At 35.1% G+C, this 23984-nt stretch overlaps 2 protein-coding genes across 3 annotated transcripts in view; one reads left to right on the top strand and one right to left on the bottom strand.

Annotated features, from left to right (window-relative positions):
- Positions 1 to 23984, top strand: part of LOC113509955 (protein sprint) — a 365904-nt gene that overhangs the window by 56894 nt on the left and 285026 nt on the right. For both annotated transcript variants that reach the window (XM_052894346.1, XM_052894340.1), the window contains one exon: positions 865 to 935. In XM_052894346.1, coding sequence (XP_052750306.1) covers positions 865 to 935 — 71 coding nt within the window. The remainder of the gene's footprint in view (positions 1 to 864; positions 936 to 23984) is intronic.
- LOC113514069 (cuticle protein 79-like) lies at positions 11630 to 13653 on the bottom strand. The gene is made up of 2 exons (XM_052894348.1): positions 13492 to 13653; positions 11630 to 12676 (listed from the first exon to the last, which is right to left on the bottom strand). The coding sequence occupies exons 1-2, from the start codon at positions 13501 to 13503 to the stop codon at positions 12227 to 12229; spliced, it is 462 nt and encodes a 153-aa protein (XP_052750308.1). The 5' UTR covers positions 13504 to 13653; the 3' UTR covers positions 11630 to 12226.

Below are 23984 nucleotides of genomic sequence, written 5' to 3'. Positions count from 1 at the left end.
TTCGCCCATGATACCCCCCATGCGTTGCCATTCCTGAGGACTCAGGTGTTATTCCTCTGTACCCAGTAAATTCACGCCATATCCCATCCTTCCGAAACCGAAACCGAAACACAGCCATGCAAACACAACTTCTTCACGGTAGAAACACGAATGGGACAGAGGTGCCCAAGCAATCGACTTTTATTTTTATTTATTTATTCATTTAAGGAACACCAACAGCATACTGCATTATAACATACCATATAGGTATAACAAACATTAAATATAATACAATATTAATGCACATGCCTATTATAGGTATTCACAGCATTTACTTTAACATAGTTATACAGTGCGTGAAAATGAAGTAAATAATAAAAACAAACATGTAACCTAAGTTGTGAGCGATATCAGAAAATAAGATTATGAGTGAATTGAATTAAAAAAATATTAAAAAAAATATATATTATGACAATTAGAGTTAATTTTCATAAGATTGTCGTACAAAGTGCTTTAGCAATTTATTCCTGTAGGAATTCGAATTATCGTACACTATATCAATTTGAGGTAATTTGGCATTAATTTCATTGTATGACGCACTAATCCTGGCCAGATGTTGATGCAGTCCTAGGTTTGTTCTGCAGCGCCGTAAGCTAAATGTTCTAGTTATAGGGTGTCGAGGATAATTTAGAGGTATCGTTTTTGTACAAAGTCTCCCTCTGGTAATAACCAAATTAGTCCCGTAGAAATTTTCTCAAAATCGTTTTAGTAGTTTAGTTTTGTAAACAAGCTAACTGGTATTACAATAACTGATGTCGTTTTGTTTTTGTATAGGTAACATAATCTTTAATTACACTAAATCGATGTTTGTCCTATTGGTTCCAGTTACTGAACACGCTGTCTTCCGATCTAGAAGAGATGCTGACTGAATTATACGAGGATGGAAGTTTTGCCAGGTATGTTACGATAGTATATAATGTATCCTGCATATCGTCATAGTCGTAGAACACTGACGGATCTAACGAATATTAAATATAATAATATAAAGATCCGTCCGTATTCTACGACTATGACGATATGTGCCTAGTATTAGGTAGATACTCGTATTTCACATATATGCATGGGATTATATAATTTTATTTGATTAATATATATATATATATATATTTAGGGGGGAAAGAGATTGTTAGAAATGGAGACTGAAAATCCCATTGCTAGCAATATACCCAACCAGGGTTAGACCTGGTCGGGTATATTGCTAGCAATGGGTTTCTCAGTCTCTATTACTAATAATCCCTTTTCCCCCTATCAGGATACATTATATTAGATGTATTTTTTTTTTTTTTTTTTTTTTTTTTTTTTTTTATAGAACAGAATGGCAAACAAGGATACATTATATTAGATGTATTAGTATAAGACATAGAAAACTATATTTGTAAAACTATATTATGTTTTCGCCGTGTGATCCCGGCATTGAATGGGCGGGGTGACCCATAGCAAAAGGAAGGGGTATTTCTTTTCCGTAGGTGTCGTAAGAAGCGATTGAGAGAAGTTAATTCTCAAGGAATGGTCACTGCTCCTGGGCTCATGCTTGGGCAGCAGCGTCCCTCTTAAAACATCACAAAAACCTAACTGCGGTAGCCAACCCGCCTACCAAGCTTGTAGGCGGATGGGCTGCTTCTACTGGGGAGTTTTGTACTGACCAAAAGAAGCGTATATTCATCAGTGGAAACTTAATAGTTGATGTGGTATTATTTTGATACACCATTTAGAATTAGCTACTTTCAAAATTCACGCGTGCCTAGTTTTTTTTTTATACCACCGAGGTGGCAAACAAGCAAACGGTCCACCTGATAGTAAACGGTTATCGTAGCCTATGAACGCCTGCAATACCAGGGATATTACACGCGCGTTGCCGATCCTGGAGAAATCTCTACCTCTTTTTTGAAGAACTCCATGTTGTAGTCTTTTGGAAAAACTTCGACAAGGGATTTATTCCATAACAATAAATTACAGGAAAGTCCAGAGGGAGACTTTGAACAAATGACGATTGCTTGGGTATCTCTGTTTCATTCGTGTTTCAACCGTGAAGCAGTTGTGTTTGCATGGCTGTGTTTCGGTTTGAAGGGTGGGATATAGCGTGAATTTACTGGGTACAGAGGAATAACACCTGAGTCCTCAGGAATGGCAACGCATGGGGGGTATCATGCGCGAAACAGTATACTCTTTTATGTCCATGGTACTGTTCATGTCTATAGGCGACGGTTACCACTTTCCATCAGGTGGGCCGTCAGCTTGGTTGCCATTCTAAGTTGTATAAAAAAAGTCCAGTTTTTAAATAAATAATATTATGACCACCTGTCAATTTTTTTATGGGTGAAAATGGCATGGTAACCCCGTCTGTGCTATCGGTATACACTAGCGGGGCACCAGTGAGAGGTGATAGGTGAAAATTAAAGGGCCAGGTCAATTAAGCCATCGTGACGAATTCAGCGGTAAATTCTGATGGTGTTTTCGTCACGATAGTTTCCGGGGAGAACCGCGTAGAGGTCTACCTGATAGGGTATATTGATAGCAATGGGGACTTACCTCCCCATTACTAACTATCCCTTCCCTGCACCAGTCAATATTCATATAATAATAATAAACTCTTTACTGCGCACAGTAGAGATGTATACAAGGAGTATTTATTCGGAATGTGCATATACAAGAGGCGGCCTTATCGCTAAAAGCAATCTCTTACAGACAACCTATTATCATGTTTGAGGCATTGTTTTTTTTGTATGGAGGAAAAACAACTTATGTTTACAAGTAAATCCAAAACAATTGGCGTTAAATACTGCGTTTAACTCGGATAAATAAAATTACGAATACAATATAAATACATTTCAAATATCAAATACGCTTATAGTCGCTCCCTTACAAGTATCAATGAAATTATATACAGGTAGATATCAAAGGGCTGCCGTCAAAAGGCAAAAGTGACTCGGGAGTCGAAGTTGGGACCGCGTGTAATTCGATTTAGTCCGGCAGCGCGCACCGCCGGCAATAATAGTACTTTATAGCTGTTCTAATAAGATTAGAATAGAATGGAAGTAGACTTTACTAGCTATTTATTTGAAGGATAGATAGATAGATACTCTTTATTCTTTTCTTTTTTTCGCCTTCAATAAATATATGTTTAAAAAAATTGTTACAGAGTGACTTCAGCAGCTTGATTATGAGGAAATTGAAAAATTAATGTATCCTACCTCCTAAAATCTTTATTCTCTAATTGTTATTTTTATTTTATTTTTTTCCTGTCTTAGTAATTGATTATTGATTACCTTGCCTTTGTTTGCTAATTTATATCCAGTTTGACTGATTGTTATTTAAATATTATATAACTATGTGTGTATATGTATTTTCATGTGTTCATATTGTATCTGCTACGCCTAACAACTTTTGTGTTCTCCGTTTGTATGTATTACCATAAAATGTTTCATGCCAGGCAGGGGTCCTGGTGCCTTGTGATACAGGTTCTTCGGATACTCAGTTTAGACACCAGTTCTCTACAACTTTGATGTATCTATGGTATTATTTTAAATGTTTCATTGTATTCAAAAAAGTTGTGAGATAAATAAATAAATAAATAAACATTATTATTGTTTCCTCCAAAAGAATACAATAGTAAACATATTATAAATATAAACAATTACAAGAAGTATTTAGGTGAGTTAGCCCATCGTGACGAATTCAACAAGAATTATTCACGATGGTTTCCAGGAGGAACCACGTGCAGGTCGACCTGATAAGCAATGGGGCTGTTAAACACCATTGTTAACAATCCCTTTCCCCCTACCTTATAGATTTATATTCCCTTGCAATTGTCAAAACTTACGCCATAAACGGTCGTATCTTTTAGTTGCGTTAATTTAGAAGTTTGATTTTTTTACGGTTTTAAAGCATTGCCGATTAATGCGTTTCGGAGTAAAACAATATTGACATACGGACATACAGACGGACAACAAGGTGATCTTATAAAAGTTCCGATAATCCTTTTGAAATACGGAACCCTAAAAACATTAAAATCAATGTGAATGAACACCACAAAAAAACAATCCGACTACTGTCCTACCTATACACAATATTACGGCTATAAACAGAAAATCCCTTCAAATGTATGCAGGCATAAAATGCAAGGGAATCTTCGTAGACACGGCTCACTGGATATGACGTATAACTAAGTTGAGCAAATCTTCTGTTCGGAATGGGACATTCTGTTTCTATGATGTGTACGCTAAGTAAAATCTTAGGAGAGGTTATTAAATTGTGTTTAACAACAGAAATCGAGTTAAATCCTGGCAAAACCAGTTATTTTAATTATAAAAACGAAACTTTGATAAATATTATACGAGACCAATCTGTAAGGTTCTTTCAGACAGAAAAAGGATTTTCCAAACCGGTTCACAATTGCCGTAGTTATGATTTAACAAATATAAAAAATACAACCGAATCGAAAGGGGGGAAAGGAATTGTTAGTAATGGAGTCTAACTGACCCATTGCCATCACTCATATCAGGTCCACCTCCACGTGGTTCCCCCTGGAAACCATCGTAGTTAATTCTAGTGGAATTCATCACGATGGGCTAACTGACCTGCTTTTATCGTCACCTATCATCTCTCACTGGTGCCCCGCCGGTGTATACCGATAGTATACCGATTTTCACCCATCAAAAAAAAAGTACAACAGATGGACCGTCAGCTTATTTACCGTTAAAATTAATATTTTGTCCTAAAACAATTCAACAAATGGTCACTCTACTATACGTGTATATTATACGTTTATGATAATCTCATACTGGCGCATAATGTTATGGTAGTGGAACGATTTGCGTGGATTTTTATGTGTAAAATGTTCAAAACGAGACGGAAGATAATCTATTGTGTATTACGTAGGTTTACCTGTTTGTTTTTAAGTAACCATTAAAATGAGAAGGTTTTCAATTCGTCTGTATATCCTATATTTATAATAAATCTGTAAAGAGGTCAATTCTGTACATGAAATACAGGGTGCTTCAAAAAAATGTATACACACTTTAAACTATTGTAGTTTTCCCGCTCTACAAGGCTAATGTTATATTTCTTCGCCAGGTGCCAGCATAATCGTCCCTCTATGTTATATTATCAGTTGGAATTTGTAATATTAACATGGGGGACGTACGTTTGAGTTTTGAAGAACGTAAGCAGGTTATTAAGTTTCCAGCACGCTCTCCAGACCTTACACCACTGGATTTCTTCTTGTGGGGCACAGTAAAAGATGAGGTGTACAAACGTAAACCACGTAACCTAGACATTCTTTGGAATGAGATTCAAGCAGTGTGTAGAGAAATCTCATTGGACGTTTTGATACGATGTACAGAATCAGTGGTGACTCGTACTCAGAATTGTATTGATGCTGCAGGTCACCAATTTGAACAGTATTAACATTTGTTATTTATGTTTCATTTACATTGGACTTTCAGCTTTCTATTTTCCTGAAATTTAACTTTGTAGAACGGTAAATAAATTTTCTATGGAAGTTCAAAGTGTGTATACATTTTTTTGAAGCACCCTGTATATTTCCAAAATAACTATCAGGAGGTGATTAGTGATCGATACTGATGCCAAAAATGCAATCAGTACAATTTTTGTCTGTCTGTCTGTATGTTCGTTATAGAAACAAAAACTACTCGACGGATTTTAACAAAACTTGGTACAATTATTCTTCATACTCTTGGGCAGGTCATAGTGTACTTTTCATCACGCTACCATCAATAGGAGCACAGCAGTGGAGGGAAATGTTGGGAAAACAATAATAACAATAAAGCTGCACGGGAGAAGTTACTCCCGTGCAGCCTTATTGGCCACTTTTTAAAATGTAAAAATTTCCACCCATGTGAAGCCGGGACGGGCCGTTAGTAAATAATAAATACAATATTTATTTGACATCCTATAATTAATATACCTAGCTCAGCAAAATACATACAACGTCCTTAAGAAATGAATTATAAAGTGTAAAAAATAATTTTTCAAATCCTACTGATAGTTCCTGATATTAGGGCGTTCAAGAGAACAAACAAACTCTTTCATTTTATATATTCCTCGTCATATCAGCCGTTAATTGCCCAATGTTGAACATAGGCCTCCCTCTGCTGGGAGGTTTTGGAAATAGTTGCCACGTTTGACAGACGGGTTGTCAGCCACAGTTTTTTTTTAAATGGATAATAATGGAATGGCAACCTCGCCTGCTAACGACATACTTTGACAAGGCACCATTGAGGGATCATAGGTGAAAATTAAAAGGCAGGTCAGTTAGCCCATCGTGATAAATTCACTTGGAATACAACACAATAGTTTCCAGGGGGAACCGCGAGAAGGTCGTCCTGACAGGGTATATTGCTAGCATTGGGACTACTAATACCCATTATTAACAATCCCTTCTCCCCCCTATCAGCCACAGTTAGGATTTGGTGATATTTTAAGAGGGACGTTGCTGCCAATCCCTCGATCATTGCCTCAGTCGCCTCTAATTACACCCATGAGATAGAAAGGGGACCACCCCTTTCTATCTCATATGTCTTGGCATAGAATGGACCATCATTCTATGCCAACCATCTGGACGAGTGGCGGTCCTCCACCATGCGTTTTTCAAGGCACTCTCTCAAGCACAACCACTCTTTGGAATGAACTTCCAGCAGCAGTATTTCCGAACCGATACGACAACATAACCTTCAAGAAAAGAGCATATTCCTTTTTAAAAGGCCGGCAGCACACCAGCAATGCCGTTGGTGTTGTGGGGTGATCATGGGCGGCGGTAGTCACTTACCATCAGGTGAGCCGTATGCTCGTTTGCCCCCTGTGTTGTAAAAAAAAAGACCACATGGAACTGTATACACAATTTATATATTAGTATTCATAGAATATGAATATCCAAAGATTTACACGAAAATAGCTACCGTTAACGACATAAAAGCAAACAAGTTAAATACGAACAAAGAGTAAACCCAAGAGTTTGTTTAGGGTGAAACGGAAATTCATTAATTTTCAAGTTCCGGATACATTTAGAGGCGTTTGTGTGAGCGATCAGCCGTCACAAACATTGAACAAAGCTCAGAGTTTAAACAAAACCGTATGAATAATAAAACTGGTAGACGCGCCCAGTCGGTATTGTGGGAACGTCGAAATTATTCTGGAATTTTTTTAAAATTTTTATTTTAAATTGTAAGTCTTCTTAAATTTACCAGAGGTTAGAACCTTTTTCTTTTAGAAGTTCATTGAAAAGGCGTCTGCTTTGATACCTCTATTCTATTCGTGTCTCTGCCATGAAGTAGTTATGTTTCGGTTTGATGGAATATGGCAGTGAAGTTTACAGAGGCATAACATCTTGGCAACGCATGAAGGGTGATAAATAGGCGACACAGTATCATGATACCGGTTCGTCGACCTCCGCACGGTTCCCCCTGGAAACTATCGTGACTAATTTAATGATAAATTCATTGAATTCGTCACGATGGGCTAACTGGCTTGCCTTTTCATTCTCACCTATCACCTCTCACTGGTACCCCGCCAGTGTATACCGATAGCACAGATGGGGTAACCATGCCATTTTCACCTGTAAAAAAAGTACCATGATACCGTTCATGTCTACGAGTATAGGCGACGGTTACCAATTTCCATCAGCTTGTTTATAATTCTAAGTTGCATAAAAAAAAATGTTTAACAGGCCAAGAAATGTGAACGATATCTGGTACACTTTCATTGGAGAAAACCCGTAAATTCACCTCAAAAGCTATTCCAACAAGCTGTATTAGAAATTTGCGACAGAGAAGGGTGTCGCACCCAAAAAATGGCCACGCAAAGTGTTTTTTACGGCTATAATACGAGTTTATTAAAATATTTAAAGCGTAACTTTAGTCTGAATTTCCCCAAAGACTACCCAGAAGGTCCCCGTCCCTCTGATATGTACCGTTTGTTGCAGCTATAAAGTCAATAGAATGGTCACAGTATTTTATCTCTATAGATGAAATGCTTCAGATTTTTTTTATAATATATAATAAATAATATAAAATGACTTATTCAATAATTAAAATGGTAAAAAACATATACCATATGTATGCAACATATCTGTCACGCCTGTCTCTCGTTTTTTTGAAATAGTAAATAAATTACTCTTTCTCTATTAAAAGTTTCCTCTTGTCGGTGCAACTAATTTATGCACTATCCCAGGCCATATTCTTGACCTTCCTGTACGACATGATACCTAGTGTTTTCCTTTACCTGTCCCATGTAGTTATTCCTTGATCTTTACCTTCCTCTCTTGCCCTCTACTTTTCCTTCTACTATGCTCTTTAAAATATCGTCATGTCGTATAAGGTGACCCAGCATTTTGCCTCTTCTATTCTCTATTGTTCTTATTAATGTTCGTTTCCCATTCCCCTTTTCAAGACTTCCTGATTCATTACTTTTTCTTTCATTCTTCTCCATGTCCAGATTTCGAATGCCACAAGCATCTTTTTTTCCTTTTGCTTCATTGTCCCTGTTTCACACCCATTTATTAATTTATTATTCATTAGCATAAATATGTATACATGGCGGACTTAATGCTAAAAGCATTCTCTACCAGTCAACCCATATAATGCTATGCTCCAAATGTAAGTTTTTATAAATTTTTGGAAAGAAATTATTGCATATTAAAATGACTGATTTTAAGCATAGGAAGTGTGTAACATCGGCGTGTAGATGTGAGCAGCATAACTGAATCAGAGTATCTTAAATATGTCAATCAACAGATATATCATCTTATTTTTAACCGACTTTAAATAGAGTCGTTGCCATTTCTGAGTCCCTAGGAATGGCAACGCATGGGGGGTATCATGGGCGAAACAGTACACTCTGTTATGTCCATGGTACTGCTCATGTCTATAGGCGACGGTTACCACTTTCTATTAGGTGGGCCGTCAGCTTGTTTGCCATTCTAAGTTGTATAAAAAAAAAGGAAGAGGTTCTCACTTCGGTTATACTTTTTTAAAGTTTGTTACCTCATAACTCCGTCAGTTTTAAAACGATTTGGATTTTTTTTATATCTAAAATAATATACTTACAGATTGTATTACAAGCTCATTGAAATTTTAATACAATTAGTGTAGTAGTCGAGTTTTCAGATCAATATATCTTATTGACCATTCCACCAAAGAATTATTTTTCCACGCCATCCACAGGGTGATAAATTAAAATGGGCGAATGAGGGACCCCAACACGTTAGGATAATGAGCTAGATTTTTTTTTTCACTTTAATCACGAAAGTACTTCCTGTTTACTCATCAAGTGTTTAATTAAATTAAAAACTTTGAACGTTTATGTCCGGTAATGGCGTAATTGCGGGTCTCTGACGAAAGATGGCTTGAATCCTTTAGCCCTTTTTTTGGGTTAATTGAGAATGTAACTGAAGTATAGAAGGGTTTTTAAACTTTGAGGTTTGGATGCTTTTAGTATACTAAAGGGGATTATTTACGTATGTTTTATAAATTAATTTTTGGAACAAGGGCATAGGATATAACTATTACGGGATATGTCAGTAAAGTGTTTGTTACCAAACTCTTCCGAAACGGCTTTACCGATTTTTATGAAATTTTGTGTGCATATTGGGTAGGTCTGAGAATCGGCCAACATCTATTTTTCATACCCCTTAATGATAGGGGTGACCCACCCCTAAATATTTTTTTTTATTTTAGACATGTTTTTTTATTTTTATTTTGTTATGATTTAGCATTGAAAAATACATACAAAATAAAATTTTCACGCTTTTACGATCAACCCCTGTTGTTTAATCGTAATTTTTATATGCCACAATAGAGTTGCAGGATGACAATCGAATACAATAATTTTAGTACGATATATTTTCATGTATAGTTCTCGAAATAATGTATATGGTAAAACAACGTTTACCGAGTCAGCTAGTATATATATTTATGAAAGGACAAATAAAAAAGCAAAAAGAAAATTATAATGACGACTAAATGCTGGAATAACATACTCCCTCCAATGAGACTAGCTGCATCCAAATCAATTTTTAAAAAATTAATAAAACAGGATTTACTAACTAAACAAAAACTTGGGTTGGTCGCCTGGTAGCGTCTGCTTTCAACATAATAATTATTGTGGTGAATTATTTATATTGTATGTTTAATTAATCAATAAAATATATTATTTATGCATCATTTATATAAGTATCTATATAATACAATTTTACCTTTGGCTGTTAAATTGGGTACACAGGTTACACTCTGGGTTTGTTGTACGCGTCCGTGTAACCTAACTTCAGGCTGCAGAAAATCAGTGCTTTGCTTTTAAGCAAAACCATCACTGAGCTGTAGCCTATTTGGGGGACTGCGACACACATGGCGAAACCATATTTTCATATTTTATCTTTTGTTGTATATTTTAAAGGTGTAAATAATTTGATTGTATAAACTCATTTGTAAATTTACGTGTGTCATAAATGGCTCAAATAAAAAGTTTATCTATCTATCTATCTATCTATATTATTTATTTTTATTAGAAAATCCAACAAATTCATCAAAGAATAAGCATAGTACCGAACTACTTAAACTGCAGTTTGTAGGTATTAAATATCCGAAAACATTAGTTTTTCCTTTCCGTAGCATAGAGATTGCGTGATGGTTTACTCGTTAACATAAATTGGCAACGAGTTCCGTATAATTAATTCTTATTTTATAAATGAAGGTCGAATATCTAACAGATTTGCTAAAATTATACATGATGAAGAAATTGCTAATAGTATGCTTGACATTGAGACAGTTTCACAGTAACGGATTTGTCAATGTGAAATTGTGTCACGTCCGGGGCATCGTAATTTGTTACACGAGTTATACATATGAGGCTAATCTATAATAATTAATTGCCGTTTGCGTATGCGCATTTAATTTGGCTAATATCTTTTCTAATATTAGCTTAATTTAAAATGATATTTTTAGTGAGGTAATAGTAGTGGATGATTTTATTTTATTATTATCTATTTAAAAAGATGTAGAGAGGTTCAAAGTGTAAATTGTAAACTGTTTTTTTTTATGTTTATATGTATTTTTTTATTATATTTATATGATATATTTTGTTTTTTTTTATTGTCCTATATAGAGTATTCTTTTTAATATTAATTCTTAATTTTCTTTATAAATTTTATTCCCACATTGATTTATTATCAATTAATTAATTAGTTGTAGCGTTTAGTTTCTTAGTGCAATAATAATAATTTTATCGTGAAATCTATTACTAAATAGGTAATATTTAAAACTTAATTACTAGTAAGTAATGAATTGGGTGAAAATAAATACTAAGGTCAATTTGTGTAAAATAAAAAAGTTAGATATAAAAAAAAAGTTTATTTAAAAAAAAGGTAGAGGAAACACTTATAATTATAAAAGTTAAACGTAACAATTGCTATTGTTTACATAGGTAAGTGTAGGGTAAATTCTTTTTTCTCCAGAATTATTACATTATTGTCTGAGATGAAATATATATATATATATAATAATAGTTAATGCGGATTTTTAATTTACTTATTGTTACTTATTCATAGAAAAAATAATGTAAAATAAAATTGTATAAAAATGTAACAATTATTTACCACAATTACAATTTTATACAATTTATATTTATACAATATAATATTATAGTAGACCAATTATTTAATGAATACTTGAAAATAAATAATAAAAACTATATCAATAAAAAAAAGACATAGCAAGAAATATAAACGGTTATAATACAGCCATTTTGGTAATTACTTTTCTACTGTTATCTATAAAGAAACTGGCGCGAAGATAAATAAAATAATAATTTTAAAGAAACGTGATTTAGAAAAATAAAAGAAAAAAGAGATTATCTTTTTAAAGGTACTACTTTTAATATTTTTTTAAATAAAAACTAAATATATGAGATATTTATGTTAAACTTTTCTTACTCAATGTGATACTCAAATTCTGTTAAGGAAAAAATCAACCCATATACACATAAATTGGCACTTAGGGTCTGTCTAACCAAAGGATGGCCCTTAAGGGCACTTTTTTATGTTAATCACATTTATTTATATCACATAACTGATTCACATCGTGTTTTTTGATAATAAAATTAAACTGCTAAATATATCCAGTAGACCATCCCTCGTTTGTGAAGACCCTTATCGTGAGACTAGAATGGACTTAACAGATCACCACCATCCGTTACCACCTACAGCGCCGACGGCACCGATAGCCCCAACTCCGTAAGAGGCAACCGCGGGCGCGGCTATGGCGGGTTCAGAGACCACTTTCTTAACAGTGACCACTTGGGGTACGTTGACAACCTTGCGGACTTGCACGACCTGTGGTACGGTGACGACCCTAGGTACGCTGACAACCCTGTTGACGGCGACTACGCGGGGCGCGGCCACTACAGGGGCGGCAATGACTGGAGCGGATACAATTGGAGCGGAAGCAACGACGGGCGCTGACAAGCCGATTCCGCTGCTAAGTCCACCGATTCCGCCGCTGAGTCCACCGAGACCGATTCCGCTGTAGCTGCTGATTCCGATTCCGCCGGAGCTAATGCCACCAAGTACGCCTCGCTTCTCGCGGACTTCGCCGGCGGTTGCCACAGCGACCAGAGCACAAAGAGCTACCTGTTGAAATATGTTAAAAAGCTTTTAGTAAGATGTATATTTAATTTGTATATTTCAATTTGGAAAAGTATTCCTTCTTCTATCAATACAAATTGGTTTATTTAATCAGTCGGTTTTTTCTTATGGGTAAAGATAAAATGGCAACCCCGCCTGCGCTATCAGTATACGCTAGCGGGGCATCTGTGAGAGGTGATAGCTAAGGATAAAAGCAAATTCGTACATATTTTAATTAAATGTGACAAAAATCTGTTGTAATAAAAAAGTATCTAATAATAATAGAAATCGAAAAAATAGAAATAATAATAAAAAATATCTATTTGAAAATACAGAGCTTTTGACATTTTAACACTCTTTCTGCATCAGAGAGCAAAAATGTTTGCGACTCATACAATCACTGTAAGATCCGACATTTTATTAATTTAATAAAATTCACCAATAACTACATTTTACATGCTTACTCAATCAATAATACAAAAATAAGTTTGCTTAATGTAAAAGTTTTTTAGTTTGTCTAAAATTTTCCTTAATAACTTGTATCTGCTGTTAATGGGTCCGAAATTGATGTCAATCAGAGACAATAATGTGTTTTTATTGAAAATTACTTTTTTTTGTCTTAATAACTTATTTACTTCATAACCCCGACATTGCATTAAAATGACTATTCTCGATTTTGAATAAAAAAAAATATTTGAAATACTAACAAATTACCATTAATTAAAAATTGTTATTAAATTTTAAAATACTTTTACAATTTTTAAGGCCCAACAAGAAAAAAGCGTTTTTAGTATTCTTCACTTTATAAAGCCTGTACTTACAAAGATTTTCATTTTGCTTGTCTTGTTGGGTGGTCTCGGAGGAATCAGCTGATGATGTGATGCTGCAGGACCCTCGCCCGGAGCATATATAGTGGATTCGTGCGAAATATTACACAAGTGTCCTCGCAAGCATAGTTGAGCGCCCCCGTTTTGCTCGCAAATCGGACCTGTGATAGTAAACCGACGTAGCACTGATACGAAACAGTTTCGTTAATTTCATCATATTCCGGCTTTATAAACAAACGGTCGATTTGTTTTCGCGCATCTTTTAGTCTGTCTGATCTGAATTAAGGCATAATTATTATTTTTATAATTACTTTTTTTAATATAAATAATATATGATACAGTTAGTGTCTCTTACATTTTATTAATGTAAAGATTTTATTTATTTATCTATTTATTTTTTTATAAATTTATTTATTTATGTATATATTTATTTATTTTCGATTAACAATAATATTTAAGATGTTTTAAATTAACGATAGAGACTTCACTCGTCGACTGCAGGTAAATAGTAACATACTTAATTTTTATTGCCTACATTTCAAACATCGTTTAGCAAACTGATAAATTCCCCAAATTGAATTCTAATACTATATCACTATATCACATCAGCCGTTTACTGTCCACTGCTGAACATAGGACTTCTCAATTTGCTAGTAGTTGCCACGCTTGGAAGGCGGGTTGGCAACCGTGGTTTGGCTTTTGGTGATGTTTTAAGTGGAACACTGCTGATGATTTTCACCGAATCTTTTGTATCATCGGTAGTATTTTGAGGAATTGTTCGGATTGATACCTGGTGCTAAATTTCGCCATCGTACAACCCGCCAGAAACTAAAGTTCCATTGCGACCGTACGTTTTTAAAGCATTTTCTTCAGCAGCAATATTTCCGAACCGATACGACATTATAACCTCCAAGAAAAAAGAATATACCTTTTTAAAAGCCTCTTGTGTTGCGGGTGATCATGGGCGGCAGTAATAACTTTTTTTTGACGGGTGAAAATGGTATGGTTACCCTGCCTGCGCTAACGGGATACCCTGGCGGAGCACCATTGAAGGGTGATAGATGAGAATGAAAACAGGCCAGTTAGCCCATCATGATGAACTCATCAGGAATTAACTATGATAGTTTCCAGGGGGAATCGCGAGGAGGTCGACCTGGTTGAGTATATTGCTAGCAATGGGATTCTCAGTCTTCATTACTAACAATCCCTTTTCCCCGGCAGTAATTACTTACTATCAGGTGAGTTGCATGCTCGTTTGCCCCCTGTGCTATAAAAAAAAGGCACAATGCTGCCCATCTCAGACACGCACGGAAAAAAAGGGGTAGCCCATTTTATGTCGGGACCGCATGGTAACATAAACGTATGTAAATAAGCACAATATATAAGCACAATATATAAGGGGGGGGGGGGTTCTTATATAAATATATCCGTATATAAATAATTAGAAAGAACGCTCTAAACTCTAGAAACTGTAACGTTACACTTTTAAATCTTACAAGTAGTAAGATTTAAAAGTGTAACGTTACAGTTTCTTAACTATGTTATACATTAATTTAATGGCTACAGGTCAATAGTATCAAGCGGTAGACGCTGACTGTCATTCCGGTTACTGGTTTTTTTTAATGGGTAATAATGGTATAGTAGCCCCGTCTGCGCTATCTGGCAGGGCACCAGTGATAGATGACTGATGAGGATGAAAGCAGATCAGTTAGCCCATCCTGAGTAATTCAACTAGAATTAGCCACGATGGTTTCCAGGGGGAACCACGTGGAGGTCGACCTGACAGGGTATATTATTAGTAATGGGGCTGTTTGACCCCATTACTAGCAATCCCTTTCCCCCCTATCGTATCGTATCAACTATAACTTAGTCCTCAGGAATGGCAACACTGTACTCTGTTGTGTCCATGGTACTGCTCATGTGTATAGGCGACGATTACCACTTTCCATCAGATGGGCCATCAGCTTGTTTGCCATTCTAAATTAAATAAAAAAATTCTATATCATTTGTTAATTCATATAATATTGAAAGTGGCTTCAGGGTGAAACCAGACAATTGTTGGTAACGACAAACATAATAAGTGAATAAAATTCCAGATATATATATATGTATATGTCGCTGTGTGGTCCCGGCATAGCATAGGTCACCCCTTCCTTTCCCGTGGGTATCGTAAGAGGCGACTAAGGGAACTTAATGGTCGAGGGATGAGCATCAACGTCTTTTAAAACATCACCAAAGCCTTAGTCTCAATTACTGGCAAAACCCCCCAAGGGGGAGGTTTATGTTCAGCAGTGGACAGTTAAAGGCTGACATGATGATGATGATGATGATGATGATGACGATGATTGTTGTTGGTAATAAAGGATCTATCTATCTTAAAAATGAACATGATCCCAGGCTTGCAAGCGGTATCGAACCCTTAAGTCTTAGGAGAGATTTTGCCTCACTCTGCGTGTGCTACCGCTTGTACAACGGATTGTGCTCAGAGGAATTGTTCAATATGATGCCCACGGCCACTTTCTACCAACGTAGGGCTTACCATCGACAAGGAGTTCATCCTCATGTCCTACAGCCTAAATGGTCGCATACAGCGTCGTTTCAGAAATATTTCCTCACACGAATACTCAGGTTATGGAATGAGCTCCCTGACGAGGTTTTCCCAACAGCATGGGGTTCTTCAAAAGGAGGTAAAGGTAAACAACGGTACGGTAACCGCTTACCATCAGGTGGGCCGTATGCTTGTTTGCCACCTCAGTGGTATAAAAAACAAAAAAACATACAGTTAAGGATTTCTATTCACCTGTATATAGTAGGTATATCCATCTGTATATATACTTTTCCATCTGTTACCCAGGAACAATTGATTTAAATTGCATTCACGTGAAATTGTGCAGCACTGCAGAATGGACTATTAATACCAGGACCCTCGCTCGGTTTTGTCTGCGTTTGAAGCCTGAAAAGCTTTGATTTAAAGGGTCTCACTTAGCAAGAGGTAGCGTGCTCTGCTATTTATGTATATTTTGTATAATATTTACTTAGATTATATAGATAGAGTCTCCATAGAAATGCTTCAAGAAAACTCTTTCATACAATTTTGCGTGATAAATAGTTTGTTTTTTTATAACACAGGGAGCAAACAAACATGCGTCTCGTCTGATGGTAAGTGACTGCCGCCGCCTATGATTACTCACATCGCCAGACGCATTGCAGGTGTGCTGCCGGCCTTTTAAAAAAAGGAATATACTCTTTTCTTGAAGGTTTTGATGTCGTATTGGTTCGGAAATACTACTGTTGGAAGTTGATTCCAAAGAGTGGTTGTGCGTGGAAGAAAGTGCGTTAAAAAACGCACGGTGAAAGACCGCCACTCGTTTAGATGGTTGGAATGAAATTTTAATTTATGGCGGATTGTACGGTAGTTATGTAATGAGTGATTCCTTTATATCTTCTATATTTATTTTGTCTTATAAATTCTGTATCTTTTTAATGTGCAAAAATGCATTTTATTTATTAAATAATTAAATATAGATACGTCAAGATACGTTGTATACGTAAATATATGGAACATTAATAAAAAAATTGACCCGTTTTTGAGGTTCGATGCTCTATCTATATAATCTAAGAATATATTCAGTTAAAAATTAACTACTATAGTTTTCAGAGGGAACCGTGTGTAGGTCGACCTGTTAAGGTATATTGCTAACAATTAGCAAGTTATATCTTATTACTAAAAATCCCTGTCCCCCAAACTGCTAAATGAATTTGAATGCAATTTGATACTCGAGTAGGTATATCCTAGCTTAGCACATAGGATACTTTATGTACGAATTCAGGCGGACGAAGTCACGGCTAAAAGCTAGTACAATATAAATTATTTTAAGTTATGAAGATATTGCAATTTATCGACATATCATCAAATCTCTCATAAAACTCTTTTAGCTATTGAACTCTTTTGTCTCTTTCTGTTATGCTCACTTACCAATTTGAAAGATAGTGACAAAACAGTGTAACAGTTAAAGTAGGTTTGTACAATACTTTAGTTATTACGAATAAGAGGGTAAGGTTTTTTTCGAGACTGCAATTTTCATTTTTACGCTTTGTCCGACCAGCATTGTATCAGAATCCTTTGTGGTTTCAACATACAGTACGGTGCGCTTTTAGTTCTTATAACCACCCTTTTCCAGCCCTAGTTTGGTGTATTGTTTGAATAGTGCAGGTACTATGTCGATAAATCGGTACATCGACAAATCATTTTTTTTATCGGTTAAAATGGTATGATAATCCCGCCTGCGCTAACTGGATACGCTGGTGGAGCACCAGTAAAGGGTGATAGATGAGAATGAAAACAGGCCAGTTAGCCCATCATGATGAATTCATCAGGAATTAACCATGATAGTTTCCAGGGAGAACAGAAAGCGAGGAGATCTATCTGGTTGGGTATAATATATTGCTAGCAATGGGATTCTCAGTCTCTATTACTAACAATCTCTTCCCCCCCATCGACAAATCATCAAGTGATTTGCATCGTACTAACTGTTATCATCGACTTTGTTTGCGTGACCGGGATGTTTATTGACAGAGACTAAAAGTGGCATATATCCTTTACTATCCAGTACATCACTTGTATACCAAATTTCATAGTGATTGGTTAAGCTGTTAAGGCGTTATAAAGTAACAAATAAACTCAATTTCACATTTATAATATTAGTAAGGATAATAATAATCATCATCATCATCATTTCAGCCATTAATTACCATCGCTGGACATAGGCCTCTCCCATAGACTGCCAAAAGAAAGGTTAGGCCACCTATATCCACTGACTCCCTGCAATGCATTTGAGGTTGTCACTCCATCGAGTAGTGGGGTTCGTCCTATATTGCATTTGCCCGTACGGGATAGCCACTCAAGGACTTTTTCCTATCGGTTGTCAGTTCTTTGAGCTAAGTGATTCAGCCCATTGCCACTTCAGCTTGCTTATGAATGATGTAGTGCTTATTTATATTCTACTAAGCCTATAGTTAATATTTCGTTCTAAAGGACTAGGATATTGCAAAAAAACATTTACATATTTCTTCATACAAGTTTATCTAGAGAGATAGGAGCTTAAATTTAGATAATTTATATTCATATTTTATAAAATCATGTTCATTTTTATTAATATTATGAATATATTTTACTACATTTCGACGCCTTTATCGCTCAACCCATCGTTACAATCGATGGGGAATATTTATATGCATTTTATTTGGAAATAATAAGTATGTCATGGTCACGTGGACAAATTTGTGAGTAAAGAGTAGCGTTGTTGTAATTAATTGATAGATAATAATTAATAATGAAGTAATAGGAGAAAATAGTACATAATTTAAATGAAAAGTTAATTGTAACAAATAAGCAAGCTGTGCAACTCGTCACAAGCTCATACGTAAACAGTTTTAGACATCTCTTTATATCAATATTAGTTGTTTTATTAATGTTTTAATAATTTAAAAATAAATGTATAAATAAATTATATATATATTATATTTTTTTTTATACAACTTAGAGTGGCAAACAAGCTGACGACTCACCTGATGGAAAGTGGTAACCGTCGCCTATAGACATGAGCAGTACCATGGACATAACAGAGTATACTGTTTCGCCCATGATACTCCCCATGCGTTGTCATTCCTGAGGACTCAGGTGTTATTCCTCTGTACCATGTAAATTCACACCATATCCCACCCTTCAAACCGAAACACAGCCATGCAAACACAACTGCTTCACGATAGAAACACGAATGAGACAGAGGGGGTACCTCTGCAATCGTCTTTTGTACAGTCTCCCTCTGGTAATATATATATCTCGATAAAAAGTATCGACAATATGATAACTAATAAAAGATGTAAACAATTCAACGTTTATAAAATATACAGAAATCTTAGTAGAAATATTTCAAAATTGTAAATATAATTTTTAGACGACGACACACGATAATTGCTACTTCCGAATTATTTTTGTAGCTTTTTGTTCAGAAGAATGTGAGATTCACACCTTTGGTAATTTCATATACACATTATCATGAATAACAGTTTCACAGAGAAACAAAATAAAAAAACTTTTTATTTTTATCGATATCGACAGTTTACAAGATGAGAACCTCACAGAACAGTAATAATACAGTAGGCGCAGTGCTGTGAGTGATTGTAAGCAAAGTTCAAAAACAATGGCCACCGAGTCAATCCCTCCCGAGATGAACTAGTATTGTACATTAGAGTGCCTCTCTACTCTAGCTAGATATGGTACATACAGGCCAGCATAGAATCAATAGTTACTGTTCGTATGCCTTGAGAGTATATACATACTTGTTGGTACTTAAATAGTTAGATACCGGAGATAGGGCTGGACTATTTTGATACTTTATTTGTGTACTTTATAGACCAGGTGGTCCCAGCATAGAATAGGCCACCCCTTCCTTTCACGTGGGTATCGTAGCCGACTAAGGAGGGCGAGTGATGGGCATCAGCGTTCCTCTTAAAACATTTACGAATTCTTTTTTTTACAACACAGGGGGCAAACGATTTAACAGTCTAACTGCGGTTGCCAATCCACCTGCCAAACGTGGCAACTACTGGCAAAACGCTGCTTAGGAAAGGCTTATGTTCAGCAGTGAACAGTTAAAAGCTGATATGATGGTGATGAGGAAATCTTGTAAACAAGTGTATTTGATTTTCTTTTTCATTTATTATTTATTTACATTCATTTCACTAAATTTTTCATACAAAAAAATATCTATACTTATAATAAATCTGTAGAGATCAATTCTGTACATGAAATATATTTCCAAAATAACTATTAGGGGGTGATTAGTGATCGATACTGATGCCAAAAATGCAATTAGTAAAATTTTTGTCTGTATGTTCGTTATAGAAACCAAAACTACTCGACGGATTTTAACGAAACTTGGTAAAATTATTCTTCATACTCCTTGGCAGGTTATAGTATACTTTTCATCACGCTACGATCAATAGAAGCAGAGCAGTGAAGGGAAATGTTAAAAATATCCACCCGTGCGACGCCGGGACGGGTCGCTAGTCCCTAATAATTGTAAATTTTTCACCCTGCGTAAAAATTGTCTTAAAAAAAAGTTACGCTAAAACTGACGGAGTGATAGAGCGTGACCAACAATGTGATAGAGACAAGTATAGTTATGAGGACAATTTATATGCAATGAAGAAATTTAAGTATTTTATTATTTTACTTTTTTTTTTAATAATTTTATACTGCTTAGATATTAAATCCCTTTTTTATCGTAATGTATATATCTAATACTATGCCCTGTAGCAGGGAATGCAGATAATTTGGTAACACCTTATATAGCCTTACATAATGAAACATATATATATCGTCATAGTCGTAGAATACTGACGGATCCGACAAATATTACATATATAGATCGTATTTTTAATGGGTGATAATGGAATGGTAACCCCACCCGCGCTATCGGTATACATATATATATATATATATATTCCATATTATATATATATATATATATATATATATATATATATATATATATATATATATATATATATATATATATATATAATGATCGCATACCATCATCGCACGAGTAGATAACGATCAGTAGGTATCATTCGCATCGTTTCTTGTCAGATTTTTTCCTGGCCATTAGGGAGAGCGGCGGGCAATAATTATTTCCAAATTAACCACCGCTAGGGTAAGCGCCGGCTGCGCTAAATTAAATCGAACGACGCCCCACGATGGACAGCGATCGGTGAGTTTACCCTACGCAATGTAGCCATTAAAATGTATGGCGGAAATATGTTGCAAACTTTTCTATAGGACATATTTATGATCGTCGTGGTACGGTGATAGATGGCTTAGTAAGTCGAAGAAGAGAGGCGTTTTGTTTTTTATTGCGTCAATGAAGAAAATGATTTTTATTAACCGACTTCAAAAAGGATGAGGTTTTCAATTCAATTGTATGTTTTTTTAAATCAAATTCAAATCATCTTTACTCAAACAGACTTGTTTCTAAGCACTTAAAATCGAAATTTTTTAAAAGTCTACTGTAGGTTTCGGAAAACTGTTATCTGCTGTGAATAGTCTGCAAGAAATTCAACAGTTACTCTTTTAAATCTTTGTTCATATAAACTATATTACGTATAAGTATTTTATAAGTGCCTCCTACCAAATTGTTTATAATTACTCCTCTCCATCCAAAGGTTGCCTGGAAGAGATCGCTCTTTGCGATAAGGTCGCCCATTGTTTTCTCATTGTGATTATTTCTTGTAATTATTTATATTTATAATAAGTTTACTATTGTAATCTTTTGAAGAAAACAATAAAGAGTACTACCTATCTATTTTATTTATTTATTTGGAAATATATTTCATGAAGCAGTTGTGTTTGCATGGCTGTGTTTGGGTTTGAAGGGTGGGATATAGCGTGAATTTACTGGGTACAGAGGAATAACACCTGAGTCCTCAGGAATGGCAACGCATGGGAGGTATCATGGGCGAAACAGTTTACTCTATTATGTCCGTGGTACTGCACATGTCTATAGGCGACGGATACCACTTTCCATCAGGTGGGCCGTCAGCTTGTTTGCCATTCTAAGTTGTATAAAAAAATGTACAGAATTGACCTCTCTACAGATTTATTATAAGTATAGATTTGGTTCTATAGAAATTTTATCAAAATCGTTTTATCAGTTTTGTCTTTAATTAAATATAATTTGTTTTCCTGTGATTGAAGTCGGTGTTTTTTTCAAATGACTTCAAAAAAGAAGGTTCCTGATCTTTATGTACTATATGTACTTATACAGCTAGTATATTCGTATAATAATTTTGACTTTGGTTTTGCTAGTTGATTTCTGAAGCTCGTTTGTTGACTTTCGTTGGCTTTTTTATTGAGGTCGCTGTTTCTTTTTTTTTTACAGAGCAAAATCAATTTTTTTTTTCAAATATTAAATTTTAGTTCTGATTCCTATAAAGTATCCCATGATTATTTCTTCTCACTGTCATTAGAGGACGCGTATGTTCTTTGTGAACAAAATATATATAAAATGATATCGAATATTAAAAAAAAAAAGGAAAAAATCAGGAATTGTAAATAAAAAGAGGTCTTATATATATAAGCAAAAAGTCCTTATCTTATCGCCCCCACAACTAATAATCAAATTGCGAAAACACGAATCGTTTTATCTCCCCCAATAAAAATATTGTGCTTTTGGCCTTGTGAATAAAGTGTTGCCAGCTATTACAAGCGGCAAAGACAACGGCCAATAACTATAACAGTAACATTTGTCTATGCCTCAGAGCCACTAAGTAAGATTTGTAGAGCGGACATGTTTAACTTGAGACAAATAATGATATCATAATTTCAAGATACATGATGATTACAATATCTCTTGTGCCATTTTAATATGCAAATTAATATAACAAAATTGGCAAAATTGATTTTTTTACAATATAATAAAATATAACAATATAACATATCGGGGTGCGAGAAATTGGCGGGGACCTATTATGTCAAAAGACACAATAACCTTGTTCAGTATATCTACTGGTGTCTGGCAAAAAAACACAATATACAGGTCTCTGATCTCTGGTGGAAAGAAACTCTCACCCAACCCCATGTTAAAGAAAACGAATCTGTTAAGATCCTGTGGGAAATGTTCAAACTGATGTCACCGTTACACACAATAGACCAGATTTAATATATATAGATAAAAATAATAATAAAACATACTTAATAGATATAACTGTACCATCTGATTGCAATATAGGAGCTAAGGAAATTGAAAAGCTAAGTAAATACCACCTTCTCAAAACTGAAATCAGTCGTTTGTGGAACACACAAACGATTATCATCCCGATAGTAATAGGCGCAACAGGAATAGTAGCTAAAAATATTATAAACTACATAAATAAGTTAAATGCCAAAATTGACATCACAATCTTGCAAAAACAAGCAGCCATTCACACATCAACCATACTCAGCAAAGTATTGGGAGATACCGTATTTGTACAAAACACACAAAATCATCACACTCAAGACACACACCGGTCACCAACCATCCAACAGGCAACTAACACACAACACTCAACAGACACACCAGATTCATACAACACAATTCATACACCAAACACACAATCACTCACAAATTCAGTATACACTCTAAAAAGAAAGCGAGGTAGAAGACGGACATAAAACAATAAAACTGGGGCATACGTACCTTTTTTCCTGTGGGTTACAGGACGGGGTATGTTTTTAAGCCGACATAAGTTGAGAAGGTGAAAACCATTTAATAATAACAATATAAACAATATAATTAATTATAAAATTATATATTTTATATTATTTGGTTTATATTTAGATGCGATGCACTCGTAGATGGAGTTTTTAACAAATATTTAATCTCAACATCAATATAGAAGATCATTATAATACTAGACGTATTACGAACTTATTTAAAAAA

The sequence above is a fragment of the Galleria mellonella genome, unplaced genomic scaffold (assembly GCF_026898425.1).
Source record: "Galleria mellonella isolate WM207_F2 unplaced genomic scaffold, CSIRO_AGI_GalMel_v1 utg21, whole genome shotgun sequence".
NCBI classification, from domain to species: domain Eukaryota; kingdom Metazoa; phylum Arthropoda; class Insecta; order Lepidoptera; family Pyralidae; genus Galleria; species Galleria mellonella.
This window is presented reverse-complemented; position numbering and strand designations above follow the sequence as displayed.